Source organism: Hippocampus guttulatus, chromosome 5 (assembly GCF_054856545.1).
Source record: "Hippocampus guttulatus isolate MCC_2025c chromosome 5, RoL_Hgut_1.0, whole genome shotgun sequence".
NCBI classification, from domain to species: domain Eukaryota; kingdom Metazoa; phylum Chordata; class Actinopteri; order Syngnathiformes; family Syngnathidae; genus Hippocampus; species Hippocampus guttulatus.
Genome location: NC_141265.1, coordinates 10,709,429 through 10,733,081, shown reverse-complemented (window position 1 = coordinate 10,733,081; position 23,653 = coordinate 10,709,429). Strand labels below are relative to the sequence as shown.

At 42.9% G+C, this 23,653-nt stretch overlaps 1 protein-coding gene across 2 annotated transcripts in view; it reads right to left on the bottom strand.

The window, feature by feature from the left end:
* Nucleotides 1-1,302: 1,302 nt before the first annotated feature.
* The window catches only part of LOC147205020 (tetratricopeptide repeat protein 28-like), a 124,412-nt gene continuing 102,061 nt past the window's right edge, over nucleotides 1,303-23,653 (bottom strand). The window contains exons 9-24 of one of the 2 annotated variants that reach the window (XM_086111746.1): nucleotides 19,835-19,944; nucleotides 15,691-15,820; nucleotides 15,376-15,594; nucleotides 13,452-13,617; nucleotides 11,385-11,525; nucleotides 8,784-8,928; nucleotides 8,493-8,672; nucleotides 7,835-8,379; nucleotides 6,820-7,067; nucleotides 6,596-6,720; nucleotides 6,287-6,518; nucleotides 5,918-5,994; nucleotides 5,081-5,104; nucleotides 4,317-4,446; nucleotides 4,119-4,226; nucleotides 1,303-3,610 (exon numbers count right to left, since the gene is read on the bottom strand). In XM_086111746.1, coding sequence (XP_085967872.1) covers nucleotides 2,013-3,610; nucleotides 4,119-4,226; nucleotides 4,317-4,446; nucleotides 5,081-5,104; nucleotides 5,918-5,994; nucleotides 6,287-6,518; nucleotides 6,596-6,720; nucleotides 6,820-7,067; nucleotides 7,835-8,379; nucleotides 8,493-8,672; nucleotides 8,784-8,928; nucleotides 11,385-11,525; nucleotides 13,452-13,617; nucleotides 15,376-15,594; nucleotides 15,691-15,820; nucleotides 19,835-19,944 — 4,178 coding nt within the window. In that variant the 3' untranslated portion in view covers nucleotides 1,303-2,012. The remainder of the gene's footprint in view (nucleotides 3,611-4,118; nucleotides 4,227-4,316; nucleotides 4,447-5,080; nucleotides 5,105-5,917; nucleotides 5,995-6,286; nucleotides 6,519-6,595; nucleotides 6,721-6,819; nucleotides 7,068-7,834; nucleotides 8,380-8,492; nucleotides 8,673-8,783; nucleotides 8,929-11,384; nucleotides 11,526-13,451; nucleotides 13,618-15,375; nucleotides 15,595-15,690; nucleotides 15,821-19,834; nucleotides 19,945-23,653) is intronic. The other variant, XM_086111747.1, reaches the window with a different exon arrangement.

Sequence of the window (23,653 nt, the reverse complement as noted above, 5' to 3'; positions counted from 1 at the left end):
TGTACATGAATGGGCTACTAATAGACCAGAGGGCAGCCATCTTATTTTGCAACTGTTACTGAAAACTTCAATTTTTTTAGTTTTTGGGCTGCGTGTTTTACGCTATGATCCCTCTCTATGAGCTATGAGCCTCTCAAAGAACAGACTTCGCGCAAACATTAAGAGTATATTATCTCAGTATCATGATTTGTGACTGACCGAGTTTAGGTTTAAATTTCACTGTGAATTTTGTCCAGATGGGCTTTATCAAGTTAAGTATCAAGTACAACTTTATTGTCAAATGTTTAGTTTCATTTCATTGTTCATGTTTCTGACAATCTGACAGACAAATCTTTGAGTAGCACTCAGAGTTGTACCTTTTAAGAGAAACTTTAAAATCACCCTCTTATTTTATCTAATCTTTTTTTGTTAACTTTTCTTTTGATAGTGGCGCGGACACCCGCAGCGGCTCCTCTTGTTTTATGTTGAGAGGGAAGAAATTTAATCTGTGCTGTATGTTACACATACAGTACATTTGACAATAAAGTTTATCCAATCCAATCCAATTTAATGTGCATGTTGTGCTTCTCCCAGACTTATTGGTACAACCGTATGCCACCAGAATTTGGGTTTTGATCCCTTCATATGCAACTTTTGTTTCAGCTTTTGTGAGCAACAACCAATATTTTTACCAGAATACTCAGTGTGCAGCATTTGCACAGTTTACTACAGTACAGTACAGCCCATTTTGTACTTCAAATAAGGGGAGCACAGTCAACAAGTGGTTAGCCGGTGTGCCTCACAGTTCTGAAGATCAGGATTCAAATCCCGGCTCTGGGTTTAAAATGTGGAATTTGCATGTGCTCACAAGTTTAATCTTTGGGTACTACAAGTTCCAACCAGTCCGGGAGGTACCCCGCCCAATGCCCAAAGCCAGGTGAGCAACCAGCTCACCCACGAACCACACGAGGAGAAGCACTACAGAAAATGGAAAAGTAAACATTCTCTAAGCATTAGGTAGACTTGCACAATCTGATAAAGCAGACAAATCCTGGCTTTACCTAGATAATGTTCAGCTTTGAATATTGTCAAAGAAAAAAAAATTTAAAAAAGTTTTCAATATGTAGTGGGTCTACAATGTCTGCATATTGTAAAAACACATTTGAGACAGCTATTGTACTGGTTTATTACACTGAACCAAGTCCAGTGAGTGTATATATCCTCATTTTGTTTGTTTGTTCACCCAGAGAGCGTTATCATCCAGGTAGTAGAAGAGTAGCAGCAGATTAAAAGATCCAAAGAAGAAAGGTGAGTTTTTTTTGTTTTTGTTTTTTTTATTGAAACAGTTTACTGATAAATGACAGGTGGTTGTCATGAAACCGTGATGTTAAATCTAAAAAAAAATTTAAAAAAATCATGGGCTAAAAATTCATACATCATACTTAACATTGAATAGCAAAGGAATCCATGCTTCAGAGCAGACACTCAATTCACAAAGAAATCAGGCAAAATGCCTTTTTGACTTCAATTAAAAATATTAAATCTTTTCTTCCACTGTATCCATCTTTACACGGTACATGTTTTTTTTAACAATATAAAAATGCTTAATACTGATTGTGAAACACTGGAATTAATTTACAAACATAACAATAATATTAATAACAATAACAAATAATAATAATAATAATAATAATAATAATAATATTAACAATTACCATTATTTTTTTAAACAAAAATTAAATGGAAGAAGTCAGTCATGGTTGTGGCATCTTGGTCCGCATACACAATGTATTGTGGGGAAAGACCAAATCGCATTTACATTTACCTGACACACAGTTACGCACAAACACAGTATCAGGTCATTGAGTGTTTCCCATTGCCATTTACAGAGTTTTGGGCACACATACAAAATTGCAAGCATGTGCCTCACACCCCCAAATCAATAATTGTTCTCACTGTCTGTAAAGCTTGGCTGGTCAATTGCGGCCCTCAAAAACTGACCGACTTTTTCACCACATACAGAGCGGGATGTCTCAGCACTTAGAAGAAGGAAAAAATCTTCCAGACGACAAGAATTTGTATCCATTCCCAGCAGGTAGCCTGATCGAACGAGCACCAGGACTACTGCTTGTAGAAATGGTAGGTGATGCAGCCCCTTTCTTGGGACTGGAGCAGTGAATCCCATTGGAGTTCTTACCCCCCCTCTCCACTGACTGGAGTCCCAGCTCCCGCAGCTCCAGGCTGTCTTGGGTCTCACTGGGGGAGCAATGTCGTGGAGACAGGTTCAGAAGGCTCAGGACATCTCTACTGGCAGATGCCAGAGGACTAGGGGAGCTATGAACAGCTTTGACTGGTCCGAGATGTTGCTGAGCAGCAGCATTCGCCCAAAAGGTCTTCAGATTGTGGATGGCTTGGACTTTTTCATCAATAACCCCTCTTCTTAATCGGTCAAGATCTGGTACATCAGCCGACGTGGCGGAGCCTGTAGAGGAGTAGGATAGAGCAGGAGAGGGGGCACTCCCAACAGGGGATTGGTGCCCAGAACTGGGAGACACATTACTGGGGGAACGTGAGATGTGGCCACTGTATGGGGAACTTGGGTACTTCAGCTTGAACTGTGCATGGCTGTCCGAAATAGGCGAAGCGTGGCTGCCGTCTTTTTGTGAAGACTCTGAGACAGCCGGACTATTGTAGCCAGAGCTTATTTTCTGTAGAGACGATGAGCGGGAGGGCGGTTTGGGTTTTGGTGAAGACTGAGCTCTGCCGCTAGCGCTGCTGTTCGGACGGCTGAATGCACTCGTTTCAGAGGAGCGGAAGGTGCTACTCCGTGGTGAATTTCCTCTTGAAGTTCCACCCTCCGCCCTGGCTCGCTGCAGACTACCGACTGCCTGTAAATGACTGTGTGTCTCCTCCAGAATCTTCTGCGCCAGCTCCTGAGGATCTAGAGGGGGACTGTTTTCCTCCTGAGACTTCACAGTACTGTCTGTCTCTGTACTGGATTGATCCGATTCTCCCGTGTCTGAGCTGTTCACCTTACCGACTTTCTGAAACGGTGAGTTTGGACTGGGAACTAGGGATGTTTTGACTGGGGAGGTGGGGGTGCTGACACTGCCTCTTGACGACACTGACACAGAGTAACCTCTTCCAGACCCGCTGCTTAACCTAGTAACAACTCCTCTACCTCCTCTGTGGTGGCGCTGGCTATGGCCTGGTGGTAAAGGTAAAGAGTCACAATGGCTCCCGAGTGGTTCACTACTGATAATAGAGAAGCCCTCATATTCCTCCTCCTCCCCTCGGGCTGCTGACATAGCAGTCGCTGCTCCATGAGGAGAAGAGCGGCTCCGGGGAACATGAGGGTGCTTGTGGGCCGCATAATGTGCTGCTGTACCACTCCGGTGCCGATGGCTGAGGATGTCACAATCGGATTTGGAAGCAAAGCTCATTGAGGAGGCCACAGAGCTGAGGCTATAGACCGAGATGGCATCTGATGCCTGATTGTCCAGGCAATGTGGAGAAAAGGGAAGGCTCGAATAACCCATTGGCAGAGGGTTGGAAACAGACTGCGCTGAGGCCAAAGACTCAAGGGAAGATGAGCTGTCTAGACTCAGACGCTTTGGCAGTTCTGTGGAATCTGTAAGAGATGATTAAGACAAAATATGAGACAAGAACTGGCACAACTTAGCAAGTATGGCACAAAAACAATAAGACAAATGTCATACCTCTCAACTCATACGGTTTAGCCATAGTTCATACAGATTTTGTGGTGAATCTTACGTATATGGCCGTATCGCACAAATCATACGGATTCTGAAAATTTCCGTTTTTTTTTTCACCAACTCCAAATGATTTGGAGTTGGTGAAAAAAGTAATGCAGGAATACAACTCTGAACACAGTAATGCCACTAAGTAGAATGATGATTAGACATTAACCAGACATTGTATTATGGAGATCTACAATAAATATCATTGAAAACTTCGGGGGGGGGGGGGGGTTCTGCCGTTATTTTGACATAAAATGCTTTGGTATGTTATGAGGATTTTTTGCTCTTTATAAGGATTTTTTTGGTAGTTTATACAGGTTGGCGCTCCGAAAAGTTGACAGGTATGAAATGTATACAAACCAAATAATGAATACAAACCAAATAGTGCCAGCAGAGACTGCAGAGCAAAGTGCAATGTGCGGCGGTTGGCTAGCTTGCCCGTTTTTAGCACCACTTCTTCCTGGCCTACCTCACACAGGTCAAATCCTGCATGTTCATGCAACGATAAATACATGTCATATCTGTAAGTTATTGGATACGATGTGGGAACCTTGACGTGGGAACAAGTTCACTCACCAAGGGCTGCCAAAAACTCATGGCATCCTGGAAGTCTCCAAAGTTGCACACTAATGGACACCTGAATCGGCAGGAGAGAGAAGTCCTGTTCCTTCTCGCCCGTCTGGAGCTGCACTAGCACCTGGTGGAGCTGGGGTAGATGAAGAAAAAGACAGAGAGCAAAAAAGGTGAAGCTTTAAAATGATTAGTCTAATTCTCTTGGCTGTTTTGTAGGACAGGGTTTTGATACATTTCTATATATTTGTTTGAACCACAAAATTAGTAAAGTCAGATCATTTTTACCAACAAATAGCTCGATTTCACGTTCATTACGTCCATAAAATGCACACAAATGTACCACTACTGTATTTACAGGCAGGTGTTAATCTGTTTCTATCAGCTATGAATAGGCTTTAACGGCAAGAGAACATTTAGCAGAGCACATGTGCCCTTGCCTGTTTTGTTTGGGGATTAGCTGAGAACAGAGACACCTTTGTCAACCTGATGTAACTGTTTGAGCAGTATACACATGCCTCTTTCCTCACTTAACTTTTTACATCATAGCTTTATTGCTTCTATCGTCTTGATCAATTTCTCTGACCAGCAATGACCCAACAATGCAAAATACCCTGAATGCATGTTTACAATGGGAAAAGTTGTTGATATGTTACATTCCATGCGTATTAATTAATACAATAAAAACTGTCATGCAGTTACTCCCATACTACGATGGTGTTACAAAAGGTTTGGTGGAATGGATTGCAGGTTGGTGAAGGCACACTTACCATTGCCACCACATTTTTAACAGCCTTCAGATTGCACAGCAGAGGAAGGGGAGAGAGAATAGCATTTTTATTGCATGCACACAAGCCAGCTCACAAGGGTTCAGGTCAATAAGGACAACATTGGCCAAGAAACAGTAGTGTTTAAAATCATATCCTGGAAAAATATTTTGGAGGTTGAGACACTGACACATAATATCAAATACACAAAAAAACATTACTTGAAAACTTGAAAGCTTGAAGTCACTGGTAGTAGAGCGGCACACATACTGCAGCTGATTTCACTTGCACAACCAGCGCGTGATCGATCATTGCTCAGTGAGTGTGGGTGTGAGTGTGAATGTTCCGTCTCCATGTGTGCCATGTGATTGGCTGGTAACATATTCAGGGTGTAGAATAGCACTTGCCCACATAGAGCTGGGATGGGCTCCAGCTTCTGCCCGAAAATATCTTATTGTTGTACTGTATCACACAGAGAGCTGTTTCTAATACGTGAGGGTTTATTATGAGTTTGTTGTTTGTCAGCTTATTGCCACAAGTGGGTAGCCATTTACCGTCTTAAAACAAGTTCTTACCTCACGTTCCGCAAAAATGCGGATAAAGATTATTCTCTGGTGTCACATGTTTGGCTGCAAGATAAGTAGACTTCACATAAAACCTGCACTTGAAGTAAAGCTAGAAGGGCTTTACTAGCACATTTCAATAGAGATTAAACTGACGCTTGTGGTTCTTGTGCAATGGTGTGTATCCAGTACTGATATCACCTTGACGAATATATAATCTATAAATTGTGTGATGCCGACCAAAAATATGTTGAGCATAGTGTAGATGGGTCCATACCCGATTGATGAGCTGCTCCCCTGCCTCTGAAGCGGTGATGAGTTTGCACAAAGCCTGGAGCGCTTGGGGTGGCAGACCTGAGGAGCAGGATCACAGTTTTTGTCAACATCGTAGATTCCTTAATTAGGGACAGGCTGCAGCCTGGAATTTAAGGTTTCATCTATGCTAAATTTCACTTGCTGGAAATTGTGCATTGTGCACACCTAATTACATCGGAATAAAGTTGTTTTCATGTAGTATACACGCCACAGAGATTTGATCAATATTTTTTTTTTTGCTGACATATTAGTCTTGCATAATTTACAACAAAAACCCATTTTGATTTGAATCTTATGGTTGTCTGATACTGACTTTGTCCGGGGTGCTTACCTAGAAGCGATTGTAAAGTGGTACTGCACTGTTGGAGTCTGTCTCCCGGGTCAGCAGTGGGAAAGAAAACTGCTGCGGGGATGCCGGTGCCTGCAGAGTCAAGGCGGAAGCCCACGGCAGTTAACAAAGCCTGCCACCCAGGGACTCCCCCAACTTTATTCTCCACACTTTGCTGGGATGTGTACATTGAGTTCCGTTGACCATTCTGGATCCTTTGAAGAGACTTTTCCACCTGCAAGCAGTACAGCAGTAGAATCAGTAACATGGCTTTCCTTATTAAATCCTTGACTGTGTGAGTCCATGTCTAACCAGGTGGAGTAAAACCCTTAGGGCATCACGTGCACGATCTGGATACTGCAGAATCTCGGCTAAAGCTTGTCCAATCAGGGAGGAGGGACTGTTAAGTTTCACATCACTGCCGATCAGCATGTAACCTGGACAGAAAATAACACTTTAATGAGACCATATTAGGTATTTAGATGTTTAGTTATTTTCCTTCATTAGTTATTGTCATTTTCATTTTTACAACTAACCTGCCCAGTTGGAGGGGTGTGAGTACTGCTTGCTGCTCTGTACAGTTTTCATGGCATCTGCCAGTGCAGCACTAGCCTTGGTCCCATTCAGAAGGGCGGTGTAGAAGGCATGAACAAAAACCTTTGATGCTGCCACAGGGACAGGCCACAAGGACACAAGAACACACTGTGCCCCTGCAGCCAGGAAGGACCGTGTCAAGCCAACAACACCGTCGGCTGTCACCTTGCTGCTGGACTCGAGGTAGGAGCTTATGACAAAGAATCAAAAGAGAAGTTGGATTAAAAAGCAATAGAAGAACTTGAACCATTTCTTTTAACTCTCTATAATGGAATACAATGTCCTTTTCGATGTTAGGCAAGGTCAATTACCATATTTTCATCTTAAAACAATTTATAGTGATGCCTCGCCACTTTGCGTTTCAAGTTTTGCAGCTTAAGTGTTTTGCGTCCTTTCCCTTGTCTCGCATACTGTAGCTTAGTGTTGTGTTCATGATAACTTTTTTTTGTTTAAATGCGCTCTAACCCCTTGCCGCCACCGAAGCAATGGGTATGTGGGAGCATGTTCATCCCTCCACGGAGATGGCACCATCAACAGGGACACATGGCTTCAATGGCGGTGGCGGCGTGTTGCGGGGAGCCTTATTTTGAAGGTTTCCCCACCGGTCACCTCATTTTTTAGACAGGTCACAAGGAAGAAGTGACGACAGCTCAGGCAAAAAAACGACAAAAAAAAAGACCATCGTCTGATAAAAAATAAACCTTAAACCTATTAAGATGACAAGATGAATGTCATCGTGTTTATTTTATTTTATTTTATGTTAACTGTTCTGTGAAGCGCTGAGTCACATATGCAGCTGTTGTGAAAACGCGATATAAATAAAGGTGTATCTTTTTATTGTTGATTTAAAAACCTGGGCTGGGGGGGGGGGGGATCCGGTCCCCATTAACCACAAAAAACGGGGGATTACTGTAGACTATCACTATTTACATTTCTTGCGCTGAGTACTTCACCTACCCAAGAACCACCAGCTTGACAGGTAGCCTAAGGTCCAATATATCCGCAGCTGTCAAGAGAAACTCCTGTAAGGGTGGACTGTCACAAATACTGTCCACATCACTGCTGTCATCTTGTGTGTGGTGAGACTCTGGGTTGGTGTAGCCACTTCCAACTGATCCCTTCCTGCCTCGACCGCTGCTTCCTCTCCTTATCCCAGTACCTCTGCCGATAGTTCCCCCTCCCACGTTAGCGCTTGCTGCACCGGGCGCGTTTTCTGGGTTTGGGGTGAGCACCAGAGCAGCCAATTTCCATGATATGTGAGTAGCAAAGTGGGCACACTCCGCCTGTGTGAGAGCACTCATGACTCTCTCTTTTGTCGCTGCAGTGCCAGAAAGTGGATGGCATCCTAACAGCTCAGCTACCATGAGAGCTTCCTCTTCTGCAGAGGGCATTGGTCCCCACAGCCAGCGGTCCATCACCGGTGATGGCAACCGAGGGTTTCCCACCACAGCTGCCATTGACACCCCACCACAAGAAGCTGGTCCAGGACGTCGGTAGTGAACCTAAAGTGAGGAAATGACAAAAAGGTTGACTTCTTAGTTTTTCGGACAATGGCATATGCCATTAAATGCAGACAATGAATGTCAATTGTGACTTTCTGGATAAAAAGCAAAACCTTTGCACAGGAACCGAGGCCTTGGATTGAGGGAACAGCAATGAGGCTAAAACGCTCATATAGATACTCATTGGATGAACTTCCTTTTAGCAGAGCAAAGGGGATAAGATAAAGTTCTCCCTCTAGCACCATGACAAGTTGTCTGTGTCTGCCCACCGGACCACTGGAGTGCATCAAACCCTATTGGACAAAATGATAAGCGTACAGATCGGCAGTTAGAAAAATAAATATTGGATGTGTGTTGGCTCCTCCATGCCTCAGAGCTCCTAAACGCAGAAAGGTAACACTCACCCCTTCCATAGGTGCAATGAGCAAATCATAAAGTGCTCTGAGAGGAGGTTTCCCCAGGTTGCTGGCGCGATGAGGCAGGGAAGAACAGCCGTCTTTGGCAGGTGACATGGTGTTACTGAACAGGCTGGTCATGCTCTGGCAGCTCCTACCAAAGCACAACATGTCAGATTATACATTATCATTCTTGCTGTGTATCCAATTATGTTAAGTAACTTAATTACCTAATATTTAATCACTAGGTGACCTTGTTCTTGTAATTTTCACAATTTTAAGACAAAAGATACTGTGAGCTCAAGCATCGAAATTTAGTTTTAAATGTGAACTGATAACGTTGATGGAATGACAATAAAGCAAATCTAAGTCTATACTGCATTAAGTCAACTGAATTAAACAGTGCATTTAAATTAAAAATGCATCCATTTGAGCAAAGATTATTCCATATACAGTAAAAATAAATGACAGCATATGACGCAGCCGCACGAAGAACAAGAAAACTATGAATGTTGTATATCTGCATTCTTTAATATTTTATACAGTTGTCAATTGACGTGTCTTCCCCACTGACAGCAGCCATATGCCTCAGCACCATTTGCTGTGTCGAGATATGGCTTCCACTGCAGTTTATGGGGATTTTTGTGTTTTTGTGTGTCAAGAGTTGCACAACACACTGTTCCCGAAATATATTCAAATCCACAAGGTGGCAGGATTGCGCTTTGGTAGTCTGCAACAGTGTTCTTCCTTTACATTCCACTCGCGGTGATTTTTTTTTTTGGAGGAAGAGTAGACTGTCCTCACATTTGTCCATTGAAAATAGTCTCCAAAAGCAGAGCAGCATAGCTCGACCAATGACTAATTCGATTAATTTTCACAGAAGGTGTGTTTTACTTCGGCTCCCCGTGTCATCAAGAAAACTCAACACACCGGGAAGTTGCTAATGATGGCCATAGGGGGAAAAAGCCTTTGGTGCAGCAGGAGCACAGGGCCAAGTTTTATTGCCACACTTGTCACAAGCCTCCATCTGCTCTTTCTTCCAAGGTCCAGCCAAAAATCATCGAGTCAGCCGTTCTGGGAGCCTGGAGCCACTGTAGTTTCCCAAAGGCATCACTCACTCACTCACTCACTCACTCACTCACTCACTCACTCACTCACTCACTCACTCACTCACTCACTCACTCACTCACTCACTCACTCTTTCAGCCCTGGGCAAAAGGCTCGATGGAAAGCAAACAATCGTTTGTTAGGCTGACAGGATGGAAGAATGAGAGAAGAGGAAAGGGATAATCTGAGAAGATGTGTGTCAAGTGTGAGAGAAACAGTGAAGAGAAAAGACAGAGCATGCTGAGGATGGCTTACTTGTAAGGGTACCTAATTTGGGGAAAAAACATCTTTAAAAAAGTGAAACTGGAGCTTAAAAAAAATCATAAAAGTAAACTAGCACCCAAAGTAAGCATTTGTAACGACCCAAATCAACAACACTTTTTTTTTTTTTGCATAATTAATTTCTCATCTCAAAGACCAGTGAGCAAGCTCAATTCCGGATTCAATTTGACATTTCACATTCCTGTTTGATTTGATAAGATGTTAAGAGCTCCTTGGGATATCAAATGGTCTCTTTTCGTTTTTATGACATGTGGTCTATTAAGTGCCCCCCGCCCCCTCAAAAAATAAGAACATTGTATAATAATACACTAACCCTATTGGGGAGAAGACAGCTTTTCCCATCCTATATATCAATGCCTGTCAGGAGTTAGTTCCGAAGGTATTTACACATTTGATTGGCTCTGACTAAAATAATTTATAAACCTTTCTCTGAATTATGGGTTAATGTTGTCTGTCGATAGCCTTCATTCCAACAAAAGGAGTGCACGTGCAGTTCATAATGACCCAGAGAAGGGCTCTTTGTCTTTTGCTGAGAACAATTTTAGGCTCCACAGCACAAGGGTCTTCATATTCCCTGGCTTTTATTTTTTTTTGAAGCACCCAAGAATGAGTGGATTATTACTGGGAGCCCATTAAAGGGGCTTAATGAGCACCAAGACTCAATTAAAGATGGAATTATCCTCTCATCAAAGAAAAGCTCAATAGAGTACGAGGACAGGGAAATCTGACCCAGTCAGACACACATTCACTCATGTCCATAATATGTTAGCGTACACTACTATTCAGCACCAGTGTGAATGAGTGCCTTGCTTAGCATCGATAAAACAATGCTTTGAGCAAACTACCATACAGTGAACACAGTGGAATCTACACATTCAAAAATGTGTACCAAAATACAGAGAGGGCAGTTAAATACGTAGACACACTGGTGTCAATATCTGGCATGCGCAGTATATAGGCACACGGACCCAACCGATCAGAACAGACAGATGATAGAAGCTTTAGAGGTTTGGCTCTACTCAGTCTATTTAATGAAGGGATTCGCATGCTGCCTCCGCATAAACTGAACAAATAAGAAATGACTCCTTCCACAGATGAATCAGTGAATTCTGAACTAAAGCAGCATTCCTCTTTTCTTTACTCGGTTGAAGTCTGCTGACTTTCCATCTACAGTACTCTCAATGGCACACATGTCCAAATATGTTTGCAACATTCTCCTACCTGTTGAAAAGATTGTTTCTGGACACCATGCGCAAGAAGCCTGTAGGATCAGTGACGGAGTTAAGCTTGTTGTTTAACTCCTCAAATTGTTGGTCCAATAAATCTCCTGCTTCACTCTCCGTTTCGCTGCTTGAACACCCTCTAAAAAACAAAAACAAAAGAGACATGAAACAGTCCTTGTCACTGCAGTCTTGGCAAAAGAACCGTACTTCCGCTAAGTAGACAGGATAAAGACATGCATTGTTCCGCTGTGGATATTTGAAAAAAATTATTCTTATATGCCGTAAAAATGTGGACAGTTCACCCCACACATACAGTAGATGGCCTAAATTCACTTGGCTTCGTGCAAAAACCCTGCTGGGGTGTACGTTCATAACAATGCTGATGATGTTGATCCAGCCAGTGAGTCAACCACCCCCCACCCGCTATCTCGCCATTAATTATGGCCATCTGAAAAAAAAAACATCCCTGTGTGACTCTATATCATTTTACTCCTATGACTGTATCTCAGAATAATTATGATATGACATGAGATTTACCTACATGAGCTGCTCATACTGCAAAACCAAATACCACCGACACACATTTAGAGGCCTAACCTAGTTTTATTGATTTTGGTTTTTACAAATATAATAATGTTGGGATTTGCTTGACACTGTGAGGCAAATATTCCTTGAACAGTATAGCATATATAACTTTATATTGTAGTATTGTGTAGGATTTGTCTAAATATTGTGAACTATCAGGAAAAATATGGCAAACATATTAGAAATAGCTTGCAGTATTGTGCAAAACAGATTTACAGCACTGCAACCACAATAAGTATGAAATGAGTACCTTTCTGACGGTGTCAATCAAAATAATCCATCCATCCATTTCAAATTTACAAGGGTTGAGGGTGTGCTGGAGCCTATCCCATGCAGCTGTCTTTGAACAGTAGGCGCGGAACACCCTGAACTGGTTTCCAGCCAATCACAGGGCACACATAGACAAACAACCATTCACGCTCACAATCACAACTCGGTACAATTTAGAGTATAAAATTAAGCTACCGTGTGGAAACCGGAGTACCCAGAGAAAACCCATGCAGGCATAGGGAGAACATGCAAACACCACACAGGGATGCCAGGGCCTGGAATTGAACCCATCACCTTCTGCACCCTGAGGCCGACATCTTCACCAGACGTCCACCAAGCCGCCTCAAAACAGATCAATTTTATAATTCCATGGGATGGGTTTTGAAACAGCTCTTGTATTGAATATCAGAATGTTCAGGAGTTTCGGCACGTGAGTTTACATATTCCAACATATGAATAACAAGTGTGTTTTCAGCAACATCCTTTCCTCTCAATACACTTTTGCACACATCCTCTATCAAGTCTTCATCCCATTCATGATGTGGTTTCACTGAGGGCGCTGCTGATCTTTTGCTCTACCATGGAGGATGAATGGGCTCAAAAGTGTTGCCATATTGTGCCCATTCAAGCGCATGTTGGGATTGCTTCCCATCGGAGGGATAAATGAGCTGGTAATGGGGGAGGAGGCCCCCAGCCTGTTGTTGAGTGGAGAGGCAGGTGTCAGGCAGGCCACCTGGTCAGTGCAGTTCAAACAGCAATTGCAGGAAATGTGACTTAAGTCAAAAGCAGTACAGACCCATGGATCGAAGAGGTCAAAACTACACTCTATAGTGACTGTACCTTGCCACATTTACCACACTCCTTGCAAGAAAACCCTGTTGTCTGTTTGGGCTTTGACTGCCTTATTGATTTTTGCTTTTCCTTTTGAGAATTCTTCTTCTTTGTAAATGTGTCGGCTTCGCTGTGTTGTGTGTTGTGAAGAGAGTGGCCAATGAAAGAGCCATCATTCCATCTCACTCGAAAGACGGTATTCGACCAAAGCTAGGAGTGGAGACGTCTAATCGCAGTGAGCAATGGGGTGGAATAACACACTTTCCACACCCCACACATTTCCTATAACTCAATGGAGGAAATCCTCTTGTTGAATTGTACAGTTTTTATACGATACATTTGATGACAATATCTGTCAATGACCTTAAAGTAAGCTCACCTGCTGTAGTATGATTCAACTCCAAGGGCCTCTCGTGCACTGGCAATGTGCTGCTCCAATGATGAGGCACTGACCACGCCTCCACCACCGCCACCTCCCTCCTGGAAGTCAGACCCTATGTCTGATATGCCTTCACCCAAGTACACCTCATGGAACTTCAAGATGCCTATGGAAACAACATTTTATGTAGGTACATAAAAGCTGTCGCTTTCACCAACCACAAACTGAGAGTTAGTGTTAGACAGAGAGTTACCCTTTAATAGCAACAAAACAAATTTGCAAATAGCGGAAGCTGTGGTTGCCAACAAACGCAGGGTTTAGGAAATCTACTCCAAATCCGCTCGAGCCATCAATGGTGAATAATCAATTAATGAACCAGTAAATGTATTCATGTTAAAACATAATAATAATAATAATAATAATAATAATAATGATAATAATAAATAACCCTGGACATTTGCTATGCAAAACAGTCCTCATTTTTGAAAAGTTCATTGGCTAATACCAAGAAAATAAATAGATTCAACCAACGTTCAACCCTCAAATATTTTTTTCTCATAAAACAAAGAAAAATTGAATCTGCAGCAAATATGTGCAGTAGGGCATCTGCGGAGATAAATGAATAAAACACATTCCATTCAATAAAATATAAGTGTAAGCTGTCTTTGCCATCTGGCCCACACTGTGACAGCTCTTCCTATCTTTTGAGGAGTAATGTAGGGTGGAGCAGCACACGATGGGAACTGGAGTACAAAGCCGTTTTTTTGTCAATGCGGGTGTTTCGTTTCACATGACACTAGTACACTTTCATTTACATGTCCATTCAGGCTATGATGATGTGATTTACAGCGTAATTACAACATTTGTAACCCTTTTTTGTGAGTGCAGCCCCTTCAGATAGCGCCATGTTTGTGTACCAGCTGGTTACCAGGGAATGCCAGGAAGTGAACAGACAGCCGATTAACGAGCAAGTGGTTCCCTATTAACTTGGGGCAGCATAATGTGCTTTGGTGATCTCTGTTGTCCCTGAAGCGTTACCTTCATTTGTATCAATAATGCTATGGTTCAAAATTCATCGGGTTGCCTCTGAGCTGGATTTGATCAAATGTTAAAGCTTGGTGGAATGGGACACGGGTCACGGCTTTTATTTCCCCCTTTTTGCACCAAGGATCAGTAGCAAAGAGCTGAATGTGACATGCACTAATTATGCTCATAGAAAATGGGACCGCTTAAGACGCTGGAATTTCACGACTCATAAAAGATCAGACATCTTAGTGCCACTGCCTGAGTCGGTGTGACCCGGTAGTCGACAAGAGATGAGAATGCATTGCAGAAAAAAGTGTTCAAAAACTGAGGGAACGAAAAGCAGGGTGAGGAAAAAAACAACAACCAAGAGATGAAAATAGATTCAACAGAGATGTGTTTAGCTTTTGTCAGGTGGGAAGATATTGCCAGTGTTGTTTGGCTCTGTCGCTAACAATTAGCATGGTTCACAGGCAGAAGCCCTGAGGGGTGGGGAGGCAAATCCCAACAGTGAAGTGGCAGGTGGTGCTGTTGCATGGTGTGAAGATTGGCCTCCACTAACCCATTGCTCAAAATAACACTAGAAAATTAGAAAGGGCAAATAAACCACTTGATTTCAAACTTGAGTTACCGGTACTTTTGGTCCAACTGATTTCTCCATTTTGTGCATGGTGAACACATCTCACCTGAGATTGAATATTATCAAAAAATAAATGGTATATTGCCAGGATCAATGCAAATATAAACCAGTTGCGAAATGTGGCCGTTAACCCTTTCATGCAACCTGTCACCTGATAACATGATAAGCCGTCCACTGTAGCAACTGCTGTCCCTCAAAGGGTTAAAAAATAGACTGAATAGACGTCGAGCAAACATACTCCAAAGCCAAGTCAGTTCTTACCTGCTCCTGGGGCTAGTAGCCAGCTGTACAGGTAACCAGCAGCCATGGAAAAATAAAGTACCAATGCCCTCTGACTGTTGACGGTGTCCAAAATGTGCTCCACTGTTACTGGGGTGTAGGGATCGGAGTCCTGTTGACCCGTCTGCCTTTCTACCAAAAGGTCAGCGAAAGCTCGTGTACGTCCTCGCTCGGCCACAGCCAGAGCCTCATCATGGTGGCCTGTAGTGCGCAGACATTGGTACTCAGAAAAAAATACATCGAAAACATTGCAGTCTTAAATTATTGACAGGAATTCAAAGTTGGGAGGAAACGTACCTAGGCTCACAAGGACCCTTTGGAGAGCCTGGTAGCAAGAAGTTTGCAGGTCAAACAGGGAAAGTTTGTAGTCTGTGCTGTGCTGTGCTTCATGTCTGATAGTCTCGAATAGTGCAGATGCCCTGTAAAGCTGAAACAACGATAGCAATAACTGTAATCCACATTCCATTGCATGAGCTATCAAATCACATGAACTAAAACTGGTTGTGAGTCACTGAGTGTGTTTTCACCTTGGTGTGTAATTTACCCATGTTTTGATCAAGTTTCAGGGCTCACGGCTTATCCAAGGTAAAATGAACTTTCGAGGTCCATTTTAAACTGTACATTTCTATACAAATATGAGCATACTAAAATGATGATACATCATTTAAAAAGATGGTAAGACTGCAGAGGGGCACGAAGATCTTTTTATCAGAATTATTTGCTAGTTCCTAATTCAGACATTTTCAGCACTGCCAAGCTGCCAGAGGAATCATGAAATGTGGGAGCAGTAAGTTTCTGTCGACCATAACAGTGTGTTAATAAAAACATGTGAACTGATTAAAAAAAGTATTCTTCCACTAGGTGGTAGCATCACACCTACTCGATCTGGCATGCTCTCCAGCTTTCTAAAACAAGGACGCCACTTGAATTTGTTGATGAATTGCCATGCAACTCAAGTGAGCATCTCCGCAGTTCTGATTTGAATTGACAAGGAAGAGGACAAACTATTATCTTGGCCTTTTAAGGTGAGCAGGATCCACACACTGCTTGGTATCCCTGTGGTTACTAGATGACTTTATTTGGTGTCAAATGCTGTATTTAGAAGAACAGAGAGATGATGGAAAGGCATTGTGCTGGGGACTATTGCACCTTGCCCAACAAAGCTGGCTAGGAGTGCCGATTCATTGAAGCCTTTATTGATTTCCTATTCCTGCGCCAATGGTCATGCTGGAGGATGACTGAGAGCGCTACAGAGCCACTCTCCAGGAGTCCCCACCGACACGAAGGCTTTTAAAGCACTCTTCTCACACTGCTTGATCACAGTCACACAAGACAAACAACTGCAGTAAATAAAGGGTTGCAGCTCAAGGTGAAATCATTTGTATCAACAGTGTTTTAATTTGAGAGGGAGGGGGAGGATAGAGAGAGAGAGAGAGAGAGAGAGAGAGAGAGAGAGAGAGAGAGAGATACATTCTTATTAGCACACATGTAAAGAATGTGGCTCATCTGGAATATCCCAAGGTCATGCTGCAAAGTCTCTCAGATGGAGTGGGGAGTAGAGATCAGTTGAGAATCTATTCGCTCTGCTGCGTTAGTGCTAGAAGAAGCGGTGAGTCCCTTGGTGATTCTGCTGATATGGCTCTGGGCCGATGACTGCAGTGCTAGTTCCATTTTTAAGATTTTGCAGACACCCCTTTAAAAATGAAACTCATTTCTCAAAACATCGCGGCTGCCAATTCCAGATGTGTTTTGTCTATGGTGAACTATCGGGCTGTGGTCCAGACAACAAGGACGCAAACCCAAAATGTCACCGACTCCAACGTGGCTATTTTGGACATGTGATGTAAATGTCAGTGACATACGGAATCAATGATGCGAGTTGGATGCACACGCTCTTCTTGTCATTTCTGTAAATGACCTCCTGCCCCCGGGAAACGTCCCTCTCAGACAAATAACATCAACGGGAAGCAAAATGTTTCATCTGCAGAAAAGCACTGAAATTTAAGTAACCGTCAATTTATTGATTTTCATTGCTCTTCTAACACATGGATGTTAAGTGGTTGTCAGAGTAGTATTGTTGTACTGATTAAAATGATCACAGTTTAATCCGGGTGTCACAGTGAACAACAAGTCCACACCTATGATTTTACATATAGGATGAAGAATGTGAGGTCAAGTGCTTTCATTCTTCACATATGCTATATGAATATCAATTATAAGTCAGGGTCATGGGATTTATCGAGGCTAACACATTCAAGAACAATCACCGAATCCAAATTAGAAGACAACTTCGACTTGGAAACGTTATCCTTGCTGCTGCATACGGCAAAATTAATTGCATACGATGACTTTGATCAACACCCTTTTTGAGGCCAATACAAAGCTATTCCAAATTTAAACCCACGCGCTAATTTACCTGACTATGAAGAAGAAATCAGATCTGATGTGGCAGTATATGGATGAGAGACATTTGATACTCGAGAGACTCCTGATTCCCATGGTTTGAGTCAATTGTTAGATTCATTTTCTTGCCGAACACCAAATATTTGTTTAAACCTTGAAGACTATTCAAATACAATGCATGCACATGACTCCAAGGCCAGGTTAACGCTGCATGACTAGATCTGATCTTTTTATGTACTTGTTCACATTACAAAAAAAAAGTGACTACTAATGTGAACATAACGTGTCCGTGATATGACACGCATGTGCACAAAGCACAACGTCGAGTTACAGACGCAAAAAAAATAAATAAATATATATATATATATATGTCACGAGGAACAAATGCCCACTTTAGAGCTTCATGTTTCAAGTGGGATTAAAAGAAAGTCAAACATAAAAGTGACACTGTTCCTCTGAATGACTTTGCACAGACTTTTGTTAGTCATTGTCGCTTTGGCCCATCTGTGCGGAATGCATTGTGGGCATTTGATGAAATACAGGTCGGATATGTGAGGATGAGCGCCTGCTCAAGCTGTGTTACTGGCTACTCCAGTTGTCGTTTTCTTCTCCAGAACATTCCAATTGCATTGCATTGTTGTAGTGGCCATGGCCAATGCTAGTGAAATGGTTCTGATTGGTTTTGGATGATCTCTCAGCTTCACAACTGTTTATTTTCCATACACAGCTCTCTGGCTTTCATGATGATTAAAATAATATCTTCACAGGCTAAATTCAAGTATGTAACTGAGCATAGACACTCTGTGCAATTTACTCTATGAATAAACAATGTAATGGGACAGATGCATATAAAAATGCATGTTCATGTTCTAATATGTTTGCTTAAGAAATAAAAGAGTAGGTTCAAACAAAACGTGATATATTCAAAATTGTGTCATCCGATCCAGATGTGAATACCTGGAAATAAATGCTGCAATGTTGCAGTCATGTACCAGATTTATCTTTTGATTTCAAACCCAACATTTTCAGTCAATAGTAAATATATTGGAATTGCTATTCATGTTACTACTTCTGTAAAAGGAAACAAAAGTTAAACTAATACTTTTGGAAGGGAGCATAATAGCATACATTTGTTTTGTTGGACTAGATTCTTTGAGGAAAAATCTGGCACGTATCCACAATTACAATATAATTGGTTAGCAAAAGATGACAGTTTGTCCAATCATGTTGCACCTGCTTGTTGTATGAGTAAACTTGGGCAAAGCACTCTATCGACCAGGCTGTAGTTAAAGGTCACTTTTCAATTGTGAAGCAAACATGTGAAAGGAAATCTGTAGTTAGGATAACGTTTGCTGTAGTTGAAAAAAAAAATGGCCTGAATGAATCAAGAACACGGATCCTGTTGTCACTAGCTCGCTTTGGTTTTGGAGAAAATCGAAAACAGTCACACTGCAGAATGTAAAACACATCTTGGGATACATACATGTGCATATTTTTAGGTATTATGAGAAATAAGATTTGGACAAAACTGATTTTGAACATGAAAGCAGCTCAACAACATCCCCGTAGTCACTTATGGAAAAAAAAATCAATAAAATAGAACCGTAGCATGTGGACAGACTGCAGCAAGAGATGTTAAATGTATATTTCATGCCTGGCAGGTGGGCAGTGGGTTTAACAGCGGAGTGTAGGTCTGATGCGTGTATGTGTGATGTGGGCCGCTCTTCCCACCTCCCGGGAGCCCGCACAGAGGGAACGGCGGCAAGCAACAGCAGCGTGGCCACTCTAATGATTTCTTTTTTAATACTCCTAATAATCTGAATGTGTGACAGGCGGAACATGTTTGCATTCTCTCAGTGATTCCGTAACAATTGGCAGCTCTGTGTTTTGCCACATAAAAATTGACCCAGTATTGCGGTCCAAAGCGCTTGTTTGAAATGCTACTGTATGATTCGCAGAGTCTAAGGTGCATATGGTGCATAAGGGGATGATGGTTCAGATACAGGGTAGTTGAAGGAATAACCATTCGTTAAATCACCTGATGTTGGGCTTCCTCCAGATTCCCACTGGCCCAAAGAGACAGCCCCAGACGATGGCGGATCTTTGCCTCCTCTTCACGCCGAGCTAACTGCTCTGCAAGCCGCAAGCCTGCCAAAGAAGGAAGGAAGCGTGAGAGGACAAGCGTCAGAGGAGGCAGGTAAAAATTATTCCGAACAGGCGTGTTCGTTCGAAAGAACAGATGTGAGCGTGGCGTGGCGCTGATGTTCAGCACGTGAACAGGTTGAAGTATTTGGCCTCGTTTCTAAGCTGCAACTCACAGTGGGACAAGAACATTCAAAGGCACACATTGACAGAGGAAGGCTGTCCACCAATCAATGCACAGGATCAACTGACTCAGCAAACACAAACACACACCTAATGCTTAAACAACAAAGCACATCGCTTCATGATCACATCAACAAATGTTTACAAACCATCAATATCTAATAATGGACCCTGAGCAAAGTATACCATTTCACAATTGGTGTTCCTCAAACATAATGTTTGATTTAAAAAAACAGCTAATACGAAGATTTAATCTATTAGGGAAACAAACTATCGCTATCTATGCTAGTACTGTAAAGTTAAAGACATCGTAATCCTCAGAATTTACGACCACCATTCATAGCAATCAACAGATAAAAACAGTGGAACTCAAGCAAAACTTGTAATTTTGGAAGTTGTGGGTCACACTTTTATTTATTAATGAATTATAGCAGTTTATATTAAGTCTTAACTGATAAAAAAAAATGCTCAGTGCCGATTTCGTACTCTTTTATAAGGACCCACTTATCGTAAAGGGGTACTATATAAGTACTTTGTGATATTTTGTTCGACTGCAAGAGCTCATGAAGCTGACAGCCATCAGCATACACGCAAATAAATGGAGTATGTGCTCAGCGTGCAAGGTGACTATGCGTCATCAGTAACTATGGCAAATCACCCGCAAGCCTGCAGTTTGCCTTTCACTTCCTGTAGCTCAAGCAGTGATGTGTATGTCACATCTTTGCATGTGTCCTTAGCCTGCCTGCCGGATACCTGGTTCTGCCCAATTATTCATTCATTCATCTTCCGAACCGCTTGATCCTCACTAAGGTCGCGGGGGGTGCTGGAGCCTATCCCAGCTGTCTCCGGGCAGTAGGCGGGGGACACCCTGAATCGGTCGCCATCCAAACGCAGGGCACACAGAGACGAACAACCATCCACGCTCACACTCACACCTAGGGACAATTTAGAGTGTTCAATCAGCCTGCCACGCATGTTTTTGGAATGTGGGAGGAAACCGGAGTACCCGGAGAAAACCCACGCAGGCCCGGGGAGAACATGCAAACTCCACACAGGGAGGCCGGAGCTGGAATCGAACCCGGTACCTCTGCACTGTGAAGCCGACGTGCTAACCACTGGACTACCGGGCCGCCGTCTGCCCAATTACTTAGGAGAAAATGCTATCACACAGAGAACAATGACGCCAGGTGGAAGGAGGTTTGTTGGGCCACACATCACACCAAGGTGTTAAATGTATGGCACACAGTCAGCAGAATGCAATAAGCTATTGCTTTTTGGGAAGTCACTTCAACACACTTATAAGTGTATTCTTTCGGCTTGCTTATGCGATGGCATAGTCTAGACATGCTTTTGGTCAGAGCTGGCAAAAAATGGGCCAAGCCACACTCGTGCTGCGTTTTCCCGGCAATACTGGAAAACCGTCTGTGGCCGGAGAAGATAAGCCAAGAACAGAGAGCATGACCTGAAACTATTCCACAAACCTCACCAACACAGCACGTAACTGTAGACTTCATGGCTCCTCTACGGCCACGCTCGCCGGCAGCCTTTGAAGCCTGATTCAGTCCACCAACAAGCCTCTACCCCCACTCTCCTTATCTTTCCACACAACCTCGACCGCCCTCTTTCTCCTATGCATCAGCTGTGCTCTTCCTTCCCTCTACTGCCACGACTCATTTTCTCATCTCTGTGCCTCCCCTCTACCTGTTTCATCTCGACTGGGGCGGCAGTGCTCACAGGGCCTCGGCACTGTTTAGGGCTCATTAAGCGCTGGAACAAGAGAAAGGAAACAGATCTAAATTATCCTCTTCATTCTCTGACAGGCTCACCCCTCATTCATCCCAACTGTAGCGCTGAGCCTTTCATCTGCCTAGACACACACACACACACACACACGCACATGCACACACACACACACACACACACACACACGCACACACACACAAGCACACACTGTTATAGTTATTTTATGATCAAGCCGGAATGTCAACCAACTCCGTTTTCTTTAGTCTCCATTTGACAGGCAAATAATACATGTGAATCATGACTCATGCCCATCTCTGATTCGCCTCTCTGCCCGCCTGACATCTTTCTTTTCTCTTACTCCTAGTCTCTCTCTTTCCTTCCAAACGCTCTTGTTCCCTCTGTTCTCCTTCTCTGTATCATTCAGTGTCTGTCACTGTCACCAAGCAAGCCTTCGGTGTGCCCCGCAGGCACAGTCACGTTGCAGTGGCTGACACCAAGATGTGGCTGTGCCTGGCTACCCCTATTGAGCAACCACAGAACGTGTTAAAGGCGGCTTGACAGATGGATGAGAGAATCTCTGCAGCCCCCAAGGACCACACACATCCGCCTTTCGAAACAGCTTTTATGTGCAAATATCATTTCCAACTACATGGGAAAAGGCCGTGGAATTTCATGCGTGCACAACAAATGTCGGCGGTACAAAAGCCTGTGGGGGCAGCATTATTTCGTAGAATTGTGGTCCCCAATATTTTTGCCACCAGGGACCAGTTCATGGTAAGATAGATTTTTCGTAACCTGGCGACCAATTCAGGGTGACCTCTGCCTACCGCCCGAAGACAGCTGGGACAGCTATGGCAGCTATGATTGTTTTTCAATCTATGTGTGTGGCCCAGTACCAAACGAACCAGTGCTTGGGGACCATGCTGAAGTTTGAATCCATAAACTTCAGTTTTAAATGTACAAGGACTACATGCAGTAAACAATTACATGGCTGCTATGGCTATTATTTGGGTGAACTTAGGCTCCACTTGTCTTTAAAATAAAATTAGTGCGATAGGGCCACATTACGGTTTGATTATGTGTTGTTCTATTAATGAAACATGGAAAGACTGTGCCACGACTCACTCCAGCACATGGCAGCACATGGCTGGAGTGAGTCATTGACGTTGTTCCGCATCAGTTGCTGAGTCACTGTGGAAAAGCACAGACGGTTGTCCTGAATGGATAATGTGTAAAAGACAAAGGCAGCCTACAGCTGAACATTCTGTTGTTTCTGAAGCAGCTATGTTATGACATCTCTGTGTTGAAGAGGCTATAGATCCAAGGGGAACTGAGCCTGAAACTCTGATTGATGAATTCATTGCTTTAGAGTTATGTGTCCATTTTGTTCATAAGATATAAGACACGAAAGATGAGACCAGGTGTTTTCCGAGCTGAACTCAAACGGCATGTCTTCGATTGACAAGACCGCAACAGTGAGTGAATACAGTATCAGGCACTGATTATGTATACAAACTAACTTGGGACGTTACATTGTACAAACAGTGCTTGCTGTAGTTAATATTTTTTGCTTGTAATTGATATTTTTGGGGAAACTAACAAGTACATTGTAGTGCAGAACTTTAAACTAGCAATACTAGTATGTAAACACACATACGCACAACCCAGACTTTGTGGTCAGGGTAGGTTGGCTAGAAATAATTGGCTATGAAGTACTGTATAGTGAAGGCAGAGTTCGTTTCCACAGCCAGACTGAGGAACAATACGAGGACAGCATTGGGGGCACCTG